At 39.5% G+C, this 18,810-nt stretch overlaps 2 protein-coding genes across 9 annotated transcripts in view; one reads left to right on the top strand and one right to left on the bottom strand.

The window, feature by feature from the left end:
• Positions 1-232, bottom strand: part of CCDC146 (coiled-coil domain containing 146) — a 170,109-nt gene extending 169,877 nt beyond the window's left edge. Inside the window, exon 1 of one of the 2 annotated variants that reach the window (XM_037836488.1) lies at positions 105-232. The gene's annotated coding sequence lies outside the window, so the exon portion shown is untranslated. The remainder of the gene's footprint in view (positions 1-104) is intronic. The other variant, XM_037836489.1, reaches the window with a different exon arrangement.
• Positions 233-512: 280 nt separating this feature from the next.
• The window catches only part of FAM185A (family with sequence similarity 185 member A), a 130,627-nt gene continuing 112,329 nt past the window's right edge, over positions 513-18,810 (top strand). For all 7 annotated transcript variants that reach the window (XM_037836476.1, XM_037836483.1, XM_037836479.1 and 4 more), the window contains exons 1-3: positions 513-1,195; positions 4,198-4,307; positions 17,239-17,331. In XM_037836476.1, the coding sequence (XP_037692404.1) occupies positions 739-1,195; positions 4,198-4,307; positions 17,239-17,331 (660 nt within the window). In that variant the 5' untranslated portion in view covers positions 513-738. The remainder of the gene's footprint in view (positions 1,196-4,197; positions 4,308-17,238; positions 17,332-18,810) is intronic.

Raw genomic sequence — 18,810 nt, 5'->3', positions numbered from 1 at the left:
ATCACCCATTTGGCTTTTTATTCTTTTGCCGAGGTTCCGTACTAGTTTAGTGAGTTTGGCTCTAACCACCCAGACTGCACTCCTAGTTTGTTCCTATTTCTCACCTTTAAAACGCAGCTTCTTGCTCCTTTCTTTGGTTCTGCTCCTTATTCAGCCTATTTTTCTCTTTAGGTTTTAGCCTCCTGGGTTTCACTACAAAGCTCCGCTTCTCTCCAAGAAGTCGCGTCCTCGGTATCCAAGGACACTACACACACTTGCCCACCTTGCTCCTTCCGCACTTTTCATTGGCCAGTTGCATTTCCCATTTAGAGTCTTCCGTCCCTTTAATAGCCAATGGGTTTGAGGCAGAGAGTGCGGCCGTCGGAACCCAGGCTAGCGCTCGCTCTGATTCTCGTCTACCCTGTGCATTGCCTCCTGGGATATATAGTTTCTATGCCGCCTAGAGCCCTTAGACATCTGACTCGTTTAGAACTACTTATCCCGTCGGCCTTAGCGAAAGGGGAAACGGTGGACGAGGAGTCCGGGTCAGCGTTGGCATTTAGAAATTACAACTTGTTGCTGGGTCTAGTAGCTCTGAGGTTTAAATCTCCTGACAAAAGTGGAAGAGCTTGCTTTTGCTTCAGCAACCTTCGCAATTGTTTCCCCTTTGACTTGAGACGGCTCAGCGGCCAAGTCGACCGTGGCAAGTGACTTTCCCTGTGACCGAGTCGATCTGAGGGAGCCCGAGAAGGGGACGGCATGTTCGCCCCTTGCTCGAGTTGGGGGCGCAGCGGCTTCTGGCTCCGTCAGCCTTGGGTGTGGGTCGATAAGGCAGCCGGGCGCTGGGCGTGTCGGACTTGCCAGGCGCGGCCCTACGGCTCGCGTGGGGATGAGCGCAGTCCCGAGTCGGAGCCTGAAGTCACTCTGCCTGGTCCCGCGCGCAGGACGCTGAAGGAATGGATGCTACTGGTGAGCCCGTTCGGCCGACTGCGGGCGCAGCTTCCGTGCCATCTGGCCGTGAGGCCTCTGGACCCCCTCACGTATCCGGACGCCGACCGCGTGTTGGTCGCGGTGAACGGCATGGAGGGCAGGGCGGGCGACCTGGACAGCCTGTTGGTACAGTATGACGGGGAGTTGAAAGAGATGGCCATTGTGTGTGTGTCTGAGACCATCGACCCCCAGGCCTCCGTGGAGGTGAACGCGCCACTGAAGTTTGGCAAGTGAAGTTAAAACGGGTTTGGGTCCCAGAGCACGTGCAGCGAACTTAATAAATGACACCGACGTGCACTTTTAATTGGCCCTTTCTGACCTGACATTCTATCCAAATTTTTAGTTGGTCCCTTGGGAGGCTGCCTCCTTTTTTTCAGATCTACTGAGTTTCCGGTTAGTAGTTAGGAATTAGGTTCCCGGTTGTAGAAATTTTATAAATCAAATGGATACATGATCTGGATGGACTCTAGTCAAGCAACACATGTAAAACCCCTTATGATCTCCTTTGACACTTTGTTCCTGTTTCTGTCATTATGCTTGTCATTAGCAATTTGGTTTATTTTTCATGGTTGAGATTTCTTGATAATATGTTCAATAGTATGGCATTCCATCCACATTTCTCCTTGCTCACAGCCTTGGGGGTCTGTCCCCAAGACACCCCTGTCTATCAAAAATTCCATATCTAACCTAGACAAAGTGTTTTGGTTTTAAAATAAGCTCCTAGCTACTTAATGGTACATCACCATTTTCCTGGATAAGTTCTCCATGAGTAGCAGGGCTTTGAAGTCCACCTAGTAAGACTGCCTGGGAAACTTCGGTTGATAATGCCCACAGGATATACTAGGTATTTGGGTTCTGTGTTATTTTCCTTAGTGCAATCAATGTGTACACAACACTTCTAGGAAGGTCTTCCCAGGCTGATGGTGATAATACTGATGTGATCATAATAAGAGCAGCTAACATTTCTAGGACAATCTTTCTTACTCCTTACAGTTGCATTGTAAGGTAGATACGTTATAGCCTCCATTTTCAGAAGTACAAATTAGGGTATAGCAGGCCTTATAAGTAAATATTTATTGTGAGTAAACAAAAAAAAATCCATGCCTTCATGAAATTTACCTTCCAATGCCCAGATATAAAGTAGTGGTGAAGCTGGGATTTGAACTGACCTCAGAATCTATGCTTGTTTTAGTTTCCTTGTTCATTGCTAAAGCAAATGTCATGCAATGGGTTGGCCTAAACAATGAGAATTTATTAGCTCATGGTTTTAAGGCTTGCAGGTATCTAAATCAAGGTGTTCTAGGGCTGGCTGTCAGAGATCCTTGGTCCTTGAATTCTCTGTTACATGGCAGTGCACAGATGGGCTTTCCTGGCCCCTCCCTTCTCCTCTGGGTTCTGAGGTACATTGACTTTTAGCTTCTTGCTTTCTATGGCTTTCTCTCTGTCTGAATTTCATTCAGTTTATAAAACACTCCAGGATTAGGATTAAGACCTATCCTGATTGAGTTGGTCCATCCCTTAATTGAATGAAACTCATGAAAAGTTCCTACTTATAATGGTTCACACCCACAGGAATGGATTAAGTTTAATAACCTGTTTTTCTGGGGTACAGAGCCCTAAACCATCACACTGCTCAACCATTACACTTTATTGCTTCCCAACTTTTAAATTATCCTAGATGAATAAGAGACCCTGCCATTAAAAATGTAACAATCTGGAGTTGGGTGGGAGATCTGCCAATGATTATTACAGTACAAAATAGACTGCATATTGAGATAACCTAAGCAAGATTTTATGGAAGCACAGATGAAGTTGGATACTGTGTATGCTGGTGATCCTTATTTGTTGATCCCTCTTTTTAGAGCCAGAACCCCATTTCCCATGTACTGTTTCCACATGTTTATTCCATGGGCACCTCAAATCAGTATCAGTATTTTCTTCATGCGACCTTGTTCCTCCAGTTTGTTACCTGCTTCAATGCATGGGCGAGAGTAGCATTACTAATACTCAGTGTCTACCCTTAACTTCGCTCTACTTTTCTACCTTGTACCTTAGAATCAGTTTCCTTCTCTCCATATCAGTCAACACTGCCTTCAATAAGCCTACCTAACCAGGTAATAGATTTTGCAGTGTGGGATAAAATTGTCTTTTTATATTTTAGCTTCACCGAGAAGTAATACTTCACCAAAGTATTACTGTTATTTTAATCCTTTATGGAGTAGAGATCATCACGTACAGAACTATGGAAATTGATTTTATGCCTTAACTATTGAAATTGTGGAGTTAGGCCCCAATATTCTGTGTTTGGAGCAACAAAATGCTTCTCTGGTCTGTTTTAAGGGAAACCATCGGTGTTTATGTGAATGGGGTATTAAATATCTGGGTTTTTATTTTATTTTTTTATACAGAAATGCATAAGGTTGCATCTTAAATTGACAGCCAAGGATGGCATCTGTGACTTCTTATTTTCTAAAGTTGCTTCAGATACTGTGGTTATTTATCCACAATCTTGTTGTTTAAATATTATTTTTCAGCATTTTTCCCCTTTTAAAAATTATTTAAAATATCTTGTGATATAGCTGCATGGAAATATTATTTTCAGTACAGACAATTAGAGATAGGATTTCAAATCCTAAGACATGATCATTTATATAACTAACCCATGCTAATCCTGGAACAAATCTTTAAATATTCCTGAATATAAGAGAGTATATGTTGATCCATCTGATTTGCCATAATGGTTTGGTAACTTGCTGTATTGTTACTCAAACATGTGTTTGTGTGTGTGTGTGTGTGTGTGTGCGTGTGTGCGTGTGTGTGTTTTCTCAGTGCGCGAAGAGGCTTCCATAATCTTCCTCAGGAGTGTGTATATGAACTGGAGTCTCTTGCCTCCTTTATTTTCCATCTATGTTACTTCTCTGCACACCAGAAATGCCACTCATATCCTTCGTAGTGAATTAGTATCAATAAATGATTAAAATTAATTGTGAATGGGAAATATTGGAACCTATCTTTTTAGATGACACAGGTCAGCAAAAATAACTATTTCTGAACACTGGCAGAAGACCATTAAATTTGGTTCTGTTGCCATTGTGGAGATCCTTTAACTGTAGATAGAGAGTTGAATATTATCCTTTCTCCAGAATTCAGTAATGCTGTGGATATAACTGTTAGTCACAGAGGGCCCATTAACCATAGTACTAACTTGGTTTTCTTTTTCACTTATAGATTTGAATATCAAGTCATCAGGGTCTGGATGTATAAAAGTCCAGAATATTGAATGTGATAATTGCAAAATTGAAACTGAACAAGGGACCAGCATCTTACAAAATGTTAAGGTATAAACATATTTTTTATAATTTCATTTCAATGTTATTAAAAGAAATTTAAATTATTAACTGGAGTGTCAAACTAGAGGATTCCTCTGTTTTTTCAGAATATTGAGTATATTTTTTAATTTTCAGAAATTCTTTCAAGAAATTTTACCTTGAAATGAGTTTTGCTTGCAAAGTACAAAGGTTCTAGCAATTCTGAAGGTTTCACTTAATATTCCTTTTTAGCTTTTCATTTCAAAGTGTGTAATTAAATTATTGGTATATTCTTAGTATTCTAAGATCTTATTAGGCTAAAGAAATTTTACTTTTTTCAAATGATTTTCTTCAGTATATTAAAGAGTAAAGAAAAGTCTTTATGCACTATAAATGTACTTAAAATATTGATTTATTTTACATAGTTTCAGTGTGTCAGGGAGCTCATTATTTAAGGTTAGACATATAAAACAAAAAATAATTTGTCTTGTTTTGTAACTAACCTTTTTATATTTAATTTTCTTAAAATGAGATTGGTCTCAGCTCTAAATGAGAAGGCTTTATACTCAGAAGTGAAAACCCTGAGGTGTGGAGGTCATGTTTCCTCTGTACCAGGAAAATTTGCAATCACCATTTAATATTTGGGTCCTTTGAACCCTTTTAATATTTTTATATTTTAAAATCATGTTATGAATAATTTACAGAAGTATATATAAAGGGATAGTGAAAGACAACTTTATTAGAAATTTTAATAAGAATTTAAACATTGATAAATTTTGTTCCATCTTTTCCTGTTTGGGAAGGTTTATACACACACACACACACACACACACACACTGAAATGGGCAATGGTTGGTTTTTGAGTGTAAATAACTGCTCATTAGCTGTTCTTCATGAACCTGGGACATACCCATATCGTAAATACTGATTCTAGATTTCAAATACATCTCTGCTAGGTTCTAGTTTATCAATACTTTTGGTACTTCTTGCACTTACATTGTCAAAATGCCATACTTTTGCAAACTTTGATGGCTTGTAATTTTATTGATGAGAGTACAGTCATCTTCTTTGCTTCATAATTGCAAAACATTTTTGTTTTTAGATTTAGTCACACTAATTATAATGATCAATCTGATGATTTTTTTTTTTTTTTAGTTTTACATAATTTGTTTCCTTCCTCTGGTCACCTTTACTTGCACATCTACCTTTAGCATCTGTCTACATAATAACCAAATCAAATACATTTAGTTAAAAAGTATCATAAAACATTAAAGAATGCTGTCACACATTGTGCCGGTTTGAATGTGTTATGTCCCCCAGAAAAGGCCATATTCTTTGATGCAATCTTGTGGGACAGATGTTTTGGTGCTGGTTAGATTTGCTTGGAATGTGCCCCACCCAGCTGTGGGTGGTGACTTTGGTGGGATACTCCCATGGAGGTGTGACCCCACCCATTCAGGGTGGGCCTTGATCAGTGGAGCCATATAAAACATGCTGACTCAAAGAGACTGAACAGAGTGCAGCTGTGAGTAACGGTTTGAAGAGGAGCAAGCTTGCTAGAGAGGAACGTCCTGGGAGAAAGCCATTTTGGAAACCAGAACTTTGGAGCAGATGCCAGCCACATGCCTTCCCAGCTAACAGAGGTTTTTCGGATGCCATTGGCCATCCTCCAGTGAAGGTACCCGACTGTTGCATTACCTTGGACACTTTATGGCCTCAAGACTGTAACTGTGTAGCCAAATAAACCCCCTTTTTTATAAAAGCCAATCCATCTCTGGTGTTTTGCGTTCCGCAGCATTAGCAAACTAAAACAGATTTTGGTACCGAGAGAGGGGTGCTTTTGCTGCTGAGTTTGCAAATACCAAACATGTTGGAACAGCTTTTCAAATGGATAAGGGGAAGATTCTGGAAGAATTGTGAGGAGCTTGATAGAAAAGGCCAAAACTGCTTTAAAGAGACTGTTTATGGAAATATGGACTCTAAAGATACTTCTAATGAGGGCTTGAGCAGAAATGATGAATGTGTTGTTGCAAACTGGAAGAAAGGCAATCCTTGTTTTAAAGTGGCACAGAATTTGGCAAAATTGAGTCCTGGTGTCAGATGGAAGGAAGAATTTGGAAGCTACAACCTGGAATACTTAGCTGAGGAGATCTCCAGACTACACGTGGAGGATGTATCCTGGCTACTCCTTGCAGCTTATAGTAAAATGCGAGCAGAGAGAGATAAACTTAGAACTGAACTCTTGGGTTCAAAGAAACCAGAAGCTGATGGCTTGGAAAATTATGAGTTTCCAGGGGGTGGAATCCCAGAAGCTACAGCCCAATGTGAGGATGTAACCAAACATGGAACCCAGCCGCCATTTCAGTACAAGCCAAGATTGGAGATGGAATTATCCAGAAAGGATTTGTGGAAACTCCTATTGTCTGATGGCTTTGACCCCTGCATGCTTCATGCAAAGCCAACAGAATTTTTGCGAGAACTTTATAGACAGAGCCGCTGCCAGTCTGGACTGGAGGAGACAGACAAGGAACAAACTGCAGGAAAAATTTCTTCAAAGACAGAGCCATGGAGGTTGAGATTTGGAGTCAAGAGGCCTTGGGCTGGGAGAGTGGAGCAGCCCACACGCAAGGAAAGGGTGAGTTTGCCCCAGAGGTCGAGGGTGGGCATTCCACCTCGATGCTCTGGAAGAGTTTTGCCACCCGAGGTCCCAAAGAGGGTGGAGCACATTCCCAGGGAATTGGGGAGAGCCTGGCTTCCACCACACTGTTCTCACGGGGTTGAGCGTGTGCCCCGGAGATGGAAGGGAATCCGGGAGCTGCCCCGATGTTTGAGGAGGGTGGGGCCGAGAAGGTGGTCTCCCCAATGTGTGGGTATGTTGGAGCACTCACCCAAGCGTTTGGAGAGGAAAGGGCTGCCGAAAAGGCCCTTAGGAAGGGTTAGGCTCCCGCTCTCTTAAGCCCCAAGGATGCAACGTTGTTCTGTTAATGACTCTCAGACTTTGAAATCTAATGGAGTTTGTCCTGTGGGTTTTAAGAACTGTTTTGGTCCTGTTAACCTTGTTTTCCTTACTGTTTCTCCTTATGGCAATGGGAATGTTTATCCTATGAATGTCCCTCCTTTGTATATTGGAAGCATATAACTTGTTCTAAATCCACAGATGCAAAGCTAAAGGAAAAGTATGCCTTAGGACTGACCACACCTATATTTGATTTTGATGGGATCTTGTACTTAACTATTGTTACTGAAATGATTTAAGTTTCTGTGGTATTGTGGGATGAATGTATTTTGTATTTGGAAAGAATATGTTTTTCTGGGGTCCAGGGGGTGGAATGTGCCGGTTTGAATGTGTTATCTCCCCCAGAAAAGGCCATATTCTTTGATGCAATCTTGTGGGACAGATGTTTTGGTGCTGGTTAGATTTGCTTGGAATGTGCCCCACCCAGCTGTGGGTGGTGACTTTGGTGGGATACTCCCATGGAGGTGTGACCCCACCCATTCAGGGTGGGCCTTGATCAGTAGAGCCATATAAAACATGCTGACTCAAAGAGACTGAACGGAGTGCAGCTGTGAGTAACGGTTTGAAGAGGAGCAAGCTTGCTAGAGAGGAACGTCCTGGGAGAAAGCCATTTTGGAAACCAGAACTTTGGAGCAGATGCCAGCCACATGCCTTCCCAGCTAACAGAGGTTTTCCGGATGCCATTGGCCATCCTCCAGTGAAGGTACCCGACTGTTGCATTACCTTGGACACTTTATGGCCTTAAGACTGTAACTGTGTAGCCAAATAAACCCCCTTTTTTATAAAAGCCAATCTATCTCTGGTGTTTTGCGTTCCGCAGCATTAGCAAACTAAAACACACATCCTGTTAGTAAAACGGGATAGTTCAGGTTCTTGTTGCAAAGATTGTGTGATGAAGTCTCTTCCTTTTGAATGACTAACTGGATGAACATGCCATAGTTCCTTTTGTCCCTGGAAATATATTGTTCACTCAATGATGCTTGAGTTTCTGAGTATTCATCTACAATATTGTCCTATGAAGATTCAAGGTCTGGGATTTCGATTTACAGTCACCATCAAAATTAGAATGTAGTATACTGCTTTCTTTTTACATTTATCCCATCTGATAATTCTGAAATATCTTTCTCTGTCAGTTTTCTTCTTTTTACCATTATGGGCATAAAATGAAAAATTCTGAATTCTTAACTAGTTCAATGAATGCTAAAATAACAGGACAAAGATAATGCCTCCAGATCTTTTCAGAAAATCACAGTGAGAAAACTGAAGGATGATTCTGTACCAATGATTTATTTCACTGTTGTATTATTTTTCTAGGCCAGAGTTTCTCATCATTGGCACTACTAACAGTTTGGGTCAGATAATTCTTTGCTGTGGGGGGATGTCCTGTGCACTGTAGCATCCCATAATGTATTTTAGATTTATAAGAGTCTAGTGGATGTGTATGGTAATTTCAAGATAGAAAGAGTTTTATTCTATTTTTAAAAACTAAGTAAAGAATGAAAGAATAAAAATCGTGAAGTTTCAGTCCTTACAAATAGAATAGCTCAAAAAAAATTTGAGAAACTAAAATTGGGTCCAGTGGCTTGTAATGATATAACAAGACTATTATACCAAGAGACTTTTTCTTGAGATCTTAGGATTTAACTGACTTTTAAATACACAAATGGGAACATTTTGATTAAATATCTGGTTTAAGTTTTAAATATGGTGCAATATCATTAGTAAGAATTAGTGATCACCTATTAAAATAAATTTCCCTTTCACTCGGTTTAAGGACTTGAAATGTATATTTGGTCTTATGTAATAAAATTTATAAAGCAATAATAGTAGCTTATTTTTTTTCTGAGTCTTCATTATGTACCAAGAATCTCTGCCAAGACTTTACAAACATTGTCTCATTTAATCCTCATATTAGCCCCATTTTATCAAGGAAGAAATACGAAGCATCAAGAGATTGAGGAACTCACTTGAGCTCAGATAGTTAATAAATTGAGCTGTAATTGAACTCGGGTCTTTCTGATTTCCAAGCTCATGCTCCACAGAGATCCTGGAACACCATAACAGAAGAGACCTTAAAGGCCCCCTTGGCCTGGACCCTCCACAAATGTGGAAACTGAGACCCAGAGGAAAGGGAGCACTCAAGGTCATATGGCAGTCAGTGACAGAGGTAGACATGGCAGTCAGTGACAGAGGTGGGACCAGAAGCCAGGCCCCTGAGTCCCAGCCCAGCATTCTTTGCTTTGCTGGCACGGCCTCCTCTGGAGCTTGGGGAAAGGAAAGCCCCTGGGACCCTCTCCCCACCAACAATGTCACTTTAGCCTCCCCCTCAAGATCATCCTGTTCCTCAGCTTTAGACAATGCTTCCCATCAGCTGAGCCCCTCCTTTCCCCCCATCATGGTTACAAGCACACAATGTCCTGTGCTCATGGGGTCATTGCAAGGAATGTCACCCTCTCCCAAATCCCAGGACCCCTGGCAGTCATACCTACTGTGGCCACAGCACATGCAGCCTTGGGTACAGGCACTGCATGTGGGGTAGGTGCAAATGTCCACGCCAAGAACATTCACCTGGCCTGGGACATGTAGGAAAAAAAAAAAAAATTCCGAATCAACTGTTCCAGGCCTCTGGAGACCAGGGGAATTCTGTGCAGCACTGAGGAAAGTGCAGGGTGAGGAGACTGAGAAACTACAGTGAGAGACTATGAGTAACTCTGGCCTTGGCTCCTGGCACCCACACCCGACCCTCAATGTAAGCAGCTTTGGGTAGTCTGATCTCCGCCTGGTGGGCTGCTGCAGACTGGGATGGCCACTGGAGTCCTCTACCTCAAGTACAGAGGGGAACACTGCCCAGTACTGATCTAGCTATTGGCTGGTGAATTTAGACTGCAAGAGCCCGCTGTTGTAGCCCATCCTAGTCAGGAGGCACTGCACCATTGTTTCGACCGCATCAGAGGTGGAGCTGGCAAAAGGCTAAAAATACTCTGCCTTCTAGTACTGAGGGGAATAGCTTCCCAAAGAACACCATCTGCTGGGCAGGCCAGGAAAGCCCAGCCTTGGGAAGCTGAATTTTAAAAAGGCTTTTTGGAGTCTTTCTTGACCCTCTTCCCAGGGCCCTCTGGATCTGGTCTGTGCCCCTTGTGCAGGTACCTGGCTTGTTTTGACTGGGAAATACTGACAAATCAACTGTCAAGAAGAGCTGTACACAAACTCAATCAAAAACAAAATCCTAGATGAGAGAGACACTGACCTCCAGAATAAACCCATCAAAATAATCAGATGCTCAGATATCATAAAAAGTACAAGCCATCCTAAGAAACAGGAAGATACGGCCCAGTCAGAGGAACAAATTAAAAAGTTAGAGGAGTGTTCCAGTTTGCTAATGCTGCCTTTTTGCAAAACATCAGAAATGGATTGGCTTTTATAAAAGGGGGTTTATTTGGTTACACAGTTATAGTCTTAAGGCCATAAAGTGTCCATCCACAAAGGGTACCTTCACTGGAGAAAGGCCATTGGCATCCAGAAAACCTCTGTTAGCTGGGAAGGCACGTGGCTGGCATCTGCTTGCCCCCAGGTGGCGTTTCAAAATGGCGTTCTCCAAAATGTCTGCATCAGTTTCCAACAGCCGTCTTCAAAATGTCTGTCTCAGCTCCAGCTAGCTGTGAGCTCCTTCTGTCTGAGCTTATATAGTGCTCCAGTAAACTAAACAAGGCCCATGCTGAATGGGCAGTGCCACGCCTCCATGAAAATTATACAATCAGAGTTATTACTTACAGTTGGGTGGGTCACATCTCCATGGACACTGAACCAATAGGTTCCAACCCAATCCACACTGATACGTCTGCCCCCATAAGAATGCATTAAAGAATATGGTTTTTTCTGGGGGACATAAATATACAAACCGGCACAAGGAGATACATAATTTGGAATAACTAATCAAAGATGTTCAAACAGATCTCCTAAGGCAATTCAGGGAGATGAATGAAAATATGGCTAACTTGATCAAGGATATTAAGAAGATATTGAGGGAGCATAAAGAAGAATTTGAAAGCATGCAAAGAAAAATACATGGGAATGAAAGGCAAAATAGATTCAAAATACACTGGAAGCATACAATAGCAGTTTTGAACAGAAGAAGGGATCAGTGAGCTTGAAGACAGATCATCCAAAATCAGACAGACAAAAGAACAGAAAGAGAAGACAATGGAACAAAATTGAGCAGGGTTTCAGGGAATTGAATGACAGCATGAAGCACACAAACATATGCATTATGGGAGTGCCAGAAGGAGAAGAAAAGGGAAAAGAGGCAGAAAAAATTAGTTAAGAAAATAATGGCCCAAAATTTCCCAACTCTTATGAAAGACATAAATATGCATATCCAAGAAGTGCAGAGTACTCCAAACAGAATAAATCCAAATAGTCCCACTGCAAAACACATACTTATCGATTGTCAAATTCCAAAGATAAAGAGAGAATTCTGAAAGCAGCATGAGAAAAGCGATTCACCACATATAAGAAGCACCCAGTAACACTAAGTTCTGATTTCTCATCAAAAACCATGAAGGTGAGAATGCAGTCACATGATAAACTTAAGATAATGAAAGAGAAGATTGCCAGCCAAGAATTCTTTATCCGGTGAAACTGTCCTTCAAAAATAAGGGAGAGTTTGAAATATTCACAGATAAACAAAAGAGAGGTCATTAACAAGAGACATGCCCTACAAGAAATACTACAGGGAGTTCTGCAGGCTGAAAAGAAAAGACAGGAGAGAGAGGCTTGGAGAAGAATGTAGAAATGAGGATTATCTGTAAGGGTAACTAAAAGTATAAGAAGAGGGGGAAAAAAAACATGAAATAAAAGCCAGAGGGTAAAATGGTTGAAGTAAGTAATGCCTTTACATTAATAATACTGAATGTTAATGGATTAAATTCCCCAGTAAAATGACACAGATTGGCAGAATGGATTAAAAAAATATCCATCTGTGTGTTGCCTATAAGAAACTCATTTTAGACCCAAAGATACAAATACGTTGAAAGTGAAAGGCAACAACTATATAATGGTACTGGGAACAATTGATTGTACACTTTGGATGATTGTATGGTATGTGAATAATTTCAATAAAATTGAATTAAAAAACAAAGAAAAAGAAAAGGCCTCCAAATCAGAGGGGAAGAAGTAAAACTTTCACTATTTGCAGACAACATAATCTCATATTTAGTAAATCCTAAAAAGTCTATGACAAAGCTACTACAGCTAATAAACAAGTTCAGCAAAGTAGTGGGTTATAAGAGCAACATGCAATAATCAGTAGTGTTTCTATACATTAGTAATGAGCAATCTGAGGAGGAAATCAAGAAAAAAAATCCATTTACAGTAGCAACTAAAAGAAGAAAATATCTAAGAATTAACTTATCCAAGGACGGAGGAGACTTCTGGGAAGATGGCGGAGTAGTGAGGTGGAACGGGCTTCTCCTCCATGAAAGTAACTAGAGAGTGGCAAGAGGACGCCCAGGACCATGGTATTGGGTGTGACCAACCATAGAGTGTCCCCACAGTACGTGGAGGGGACGCCAACAAAAACGTGAGAGAGACAGCGGTTCCAGGGATGGGGTGAGTTTGTTGCCACCAGACTGCCTCCTGGCCGGCAGCAGTGAAACCACCACCTGGCAAGGGAGTGAGCAGCGGCTCTCCACTCCCATGCACCTACTTTGACAGTTGGCTGGTGAGGGTGGGGGAGGTATCCTCCACAGTCAGATGGCAGGGACTTCCGTGAGAGAACCGGGGAGCCAGTATTTACTCTCCCCCCACAGAAGTGGGGGGAAGTGCACCAGCAAGAAGCAGGGAAGGGAGAGGTACCATACCAATGATCAGGAGCCCTCCCACACCCCAGAGACTTGCAGGCACAAGGCAGGCAGGGAGCAGGCAGGCAGGCAGGGTCCACGTTCCATCTGTGGGGTGCCCTTGAGCAGATTCCCGGCTGAACTGCACAGGACAGACAGTCCCCAGAGCATACGGAGAACTGGTGCACTGATTGGTTCCCCAGCTGGTTTGGACTCTGCCCAGTGCCCAGGATAAGTTCGAGGAAGACTGGCTTGACATTGCCACCCACTGGTAGGTTAGGGAAACTGCACTCCAGCAAGCTGTACTTCAAGAGCGCCACCTGCTGGTAGGATTGGGAAACTGCATTCCAGCAAGCTATATATAATTATATATAAATGCTCAAATAATCCTGCATTTCCTAAAATAACCTCATTAAGACAAGCAAATGCCCCGAAGCCAACAGAAAATTACAAAGTCTAGAAGATATGGACAAGCCAAACAAATTAAAAAGTCAGAAGTCAAAATTTGGAGCAATTAATTAAAGAATTAATTAAAGAAGTACAAACAAATCTCCAAAACAACTTGAACAAGATGGCTAAAGACATAAAGGAAAGCGAAGGCTCTACAAGAGCATAAAGAAGAATTTGAAAGAGTAAATTAAAAAAAAAATAGACCTTATGGAAATAACTTATCCAAGGATGTAAAGGACCTATACACAGAAAACTACAAAACATTGCTAAAAGAAATGTAAGAAGACCTAAAGAAATGGAAGGACATTTCACATGTTAATGAATTGGAAGGCTAAATGTCATTAAAGTGTTAGTTCTACCCAATGTGGTTTACAGATTCAATGCAATCCCAATCAAAATTCCAACAGCCTGTTTTGCAGAAATGGAAAAGCCAATTATCAAATTTATCTGGACAGGTAAAGGACTCTGACTAGCCAAAAAAAAAAAAAAAAAAAAATTGTTAAGATGAACAAAGTTGGAGGACTCAGACTGCCAGACTGCCTGACTTTAAAGCATATTAAAAAGCTACAGTGGTAAAAACAGCATGGTACTGGCATAAAGATAGACCTATTGATCAATGGTACTGAATTGTGAGTTCAGGAATAGACTCTCACATCTACGGTCAGTTAATTTTTGACAAGTCTGTCAAGTTCACTCAACTGGGACAGAATTGTCTAACAAATGGTGCTGGGAAACCTGGATATACATATCCAAATGAATGAAAGAGGGCTCCTGTCTCACACCTTATACAAAAATTAACTCAGAATGGATCAAAGACCTAAATATAAGAGCCATGATGATAAAACTCCTAGAAGAAAATGTAAGGAAGCACCTTCAAGATCTTGTGGTCAAGGGTGGTTTCTTAGACCTTATACCCAAAAACACATGCAATGAAAGAAAAAAATAGATAAACTGAGTACTTTTGTACTTCAGAGAACTTTGTCAAGAAGGTGGAAAGGCATCCTACTCAATGGGAGGAAATATTTCAAAACCACCTATCCAATAAAGATTTAAGATCCAGAATATATGAAGAACTCCTACAACTCAATAATAGAAAGACAACTCAATTTAAAAATGGACAAAACACATGAATAGACATTTTTCCAAAGAGGAAACACAAGTGGCTAAAAAGCACGTAAAAAGATGCTTATCTTCACTAGCTATTATGGAAATGCAAATCAAAATCACAATGAGATATTATTTCACACCTATTAGAATGACCACTATTAAACAAACAGAAAACTACAAGTATTGGAGAGAATGTGGAGAAAAAGAAACACTATTCACTGCTGGTGGGAATGTAAAATGGCACAGCCACTGTGGAAGATAGTTTGGCAGTTCCTCAGGAAGCTAAGCATAGAACTGCCATATGATCTGGCAATCCCATTACTAGGTATATACTCAGAAGAACTGAAAGGAGGTTCATGAACAGATATTTGCGCACTAATGTTCATGATGGCATTATTCACAATTGTCAAAAGATGGAAGCAACCCAAGTGTCCGTCAACTGAGTAATAACTAAACAAAATGTGGTATATACATATGATGGAATATTTTTCAGCTGTGAGAAGGAATGAAGTCCTGGTGAACACGACAACATGTTTGAACCTGAAGGACATTTTGTGGAGTGAAATAAGACAGGCACAAAAGGACAAATATGATCTCATAATATGAACTAAATATAATGAGCATACTCATGGAATTAATATCTAGACTATAGGTTACCAGAATAGAGAATGATGATAGAGAACATGGAATTGATGCCTAATTTGTGCATTGTAAATGTTTGGAAATGGATAGAGGTGATGGTAGCAGCTTATCGTGTATATAAATAACAGCACTGAATTGGGGGAGTGATTGTGGTTGAAAGAGGAGGTTTAGGGTCATGTATATCACTAGAAGGAAAGCTTATTTAAGGGACTGTGTAACATAGTGAACCCTGTTGTGGATGATGAAGGTGGTTAACAGTACAAATGTAAGAATGTTCTTCCATGAATTAGAACACCTTGTCACAACTACAAGGTGTTAATAATAGGGTGGTATATGAGAAAAAATTCACATTGCAAACTATGGACTGTAGTTAACAGTAACATCTTAATGTTGTTCTATCAGTTGTGACAAAGGTACCACACCAAAGCTAACTGTCAGTAATGGGAGGTGTAAGGGGGATGGAGTTTTTCTTTTTGGAGCTATGAAAATATTCTAAAATTGATTGTGGCAATGAAAGCAAAACTCTGTGATTATACTGAGAGCCAATGATTATACACTTTGGGTGAATTGTATGGTGTGTGAATAAAACTGTTTTGGAAAAAAAAAGTAGCAACACCTCAGAATAAAGGAGGCTGGAAAATGTGATTTTGTTGTTTCTCCTGTCTACACTCCTTTTACTTTGGGAAAAAAAAATGGATTTTAGTGGACAGATGGAAGTTTCTGCCACAGTTGCAAGTGTGAAATCAAGTCTCACATGTACATATGCACACATGTACACACGTATTTTTTTCTGGCAAAGGAGGGCTAACTGACTTGGGACTGCTGTTTTTTGTGTATTTGGAGTCATTTTCACTTAATTCCAGTTTCTGGAGTGTGTTGTGCTTGTATGACAAGTCAGTGAATTCTTCTTCAGGCCATATCGGTCTTTTGGACTTTGGAATCATACAGAAATTGATTCATATTTTGGCTTTATTAATTCCTAACTGTGTGTGATGGTTTGAAGCTGCATGCACCGCAGGAAGTATGTTTTTAAAGTTAATCCATTCCTATGGGTGTAACCCATTGTAAGTAGGATCTTTCATGAGGCTACTTAAGACATGACCCACCTCATTCAGGATGGGTCTTAATCCTCTTTCTGGAGTCCTTTAAAGAGAATGAAATTCGGACAAAGAGAGAAAAGCCGTGGAAGCAAGAAGTTGAAAGCAAGGAAACCCAGAAGAGGAGGGAGAGACTAGCAGACACTGCATTTGTCTTGCCATGTGAGTGAGTGTCCAGGATCGCTGTCAGCCGTCTTCTGGAACATGGTGTCATCTTGATGGTACCTTGATTTGGACATTCTCACAGCCTCAGAACTTTTTTATAGTAGCTGCTTTCAGCAGCAAAGCAAACTAGAACACTGTGTCATCCTGGTAAAGTTATTTATCCTTTCTCAGTTTTGCTTTCTGTAAAATGAGAAAGCATTTCTTTGGGTTGTTGTGAGGATTAAATGATAATTCATGTAAAGTAGTTAACATTGTATCTGGTGCAGAGAAAATGCCAAGTAAATAGTAACTATTATTAATAATAATAAATAGTAACAGTGATTATTGTTGTCAGCATCTTTGATGTTTAGATAGTGGTCACAGTAATCTTTGATTCCCTCCTCAGTGAAGTTACTGGAATACCCAAGTAAGTATTCCTTCTTTTTCCTTTTATGTCCAGTTAGCTTATTTAATCACTCTAACAGGAGTTCATGTTGCTATTCCAAACAATATGTTTCTGTTTCATTCCTGGTTCTTCCTTTTCTGGAAGAACCTTTTCCTTTTATTGTTTTTGCAACAAATCAAAAAGAAATATAAAATGCTGAAAAATATTTACTAGTGTAAGTCAATCTCTTTTTCTCTATAATATTTTTGTATTTGTCTTTCAGAGTCAAAAAGTACATGTTCAGACAAAAGGAGGCAAGGTGATGTGTCTGGGAACAGTTCATGGAAATGTAGATATTCATGCATCAGATGAAAGTGTAAGATTGAATTTTTTTTTTTTAAGTGATTACAATTTTGCTTCAAGTTGACTAACGGGGGTAAGTCCTACATGTTTTGGCCTTAACATTCCCTTTTGAATGCATATCATTTCATTAGTGATTTCAAATTTTTATTTGAAGTTGTTTTAATACTGTAAAATTTAAATTTTAGTTTATGGTGTAATATTTTTGACAGTTATTTTATCTTTACCTGGGATAAAAAAAAATAGCTTAAATGCTAATACTTAATTCTAGTTCTGAAGAGATTTTTATTTATATGATCAAAGATTAAAATAGTACATTAAGTGTTAACACCAGTATCTGGATTAAATTTCTGTTTTATGTTGGGTTTATTTGAGTATTTTTCCAAGAGTGACTACTTTGTCTTTAAGCAAATTGAAGGTTAAATTTCAAAATTGAACTTCAATATTTTCCACAAGGTGGCACCATTAGTTAGCATTACTGTTCAAAAGCTGTAATTAGCCTTAATGATTTTGGTTGTTATAGGAAGAGCATTTGACTTTTTTACTCAACTTCTTTTGTTGCTTTCTGTGGTTGAGCATACTATTAAGAGTAAAGGTATAATTTTGGAAGTATAAATTGTCATGATTTTAAAATGTGACCAATAGTATTTTAAATATTTGAGAACAATATTTTACACTTATAAAATTTGCAGGGATCTTTTGTTATAATTTTGCTAAATTCTGAAGTCAGCATTATTCTTAGATAATTGGTGGGGAGGAGTTATGAACATACCTTGTAGGTAGATTATTGTTGGCAAAATTAAGCGAAGTAGATTATTATATTGTTTCTACCATTTATTGTGAGTGCTGTTTAAACTCAAATATTTAAATATATTCTTTAAACTAAGCTAAGAAAGTGCTGCCTTAAATGGCAGCTTTTTTGAGCGGACATTTAGTTTTACCCTTCAGATTGCGGTGGTCTTGGAGGTATAAGAGGGAAAATTTGACAACTTTGCAGCTCCTTTAAATTCAGTCCTTTAAATGCTGACTTCAAAATGATCTGACTTACCAGAATATTACATACTTCCATTCACATGTACATATCAAAGAAAAGTTTAAATTGTCTCTCAATTATTTGTTATTTTTAATATTTTGGTCACTGTTTCACTTATTAGTTATTTGTTCCTACTTTCATAATTTATTGAATATTCAGTTTTTCCTACTTTCTATTATAATATTTTGTTTCTTGCCAGATTGATTTGCAATGTACTAAAGAATCAGTCTAGAGAATTTTTCTATTTACTGCATATAATAGATTTAATTTTAAAAGCACGCTGTCTTTCTAAGGTTGTGATTTTTAAATACATAAAATAAATGCTTATGAAATCAGTTAAATTTTAATATATAATTGTTGTAGAAATGTGCTTTGGATATTTGAGTGACAGCATAGTGATTTGGTTAAAGACACAGAATCCAGAACCAAACTACTTGAGTTTGAATTTTGGCTCAGCTGTTT

Source organism: Choloepus didactylus, chromosome 5 (genome assembly GCF_015220235.1).
Source record: "Choloepus didactylus isolate mChoDid1 chromosome 5, mChoDid1.pri, whole genome shotgun sequence".
NCBI lineage: Eukaryota > Metazoa > Chordata > Mammalia > Pilosa > Megalonychidae > Choloepus > Choloepus didactylus.
This window is presented reverse-complemented; position numbering and strand designations above follow the sequence as displayed.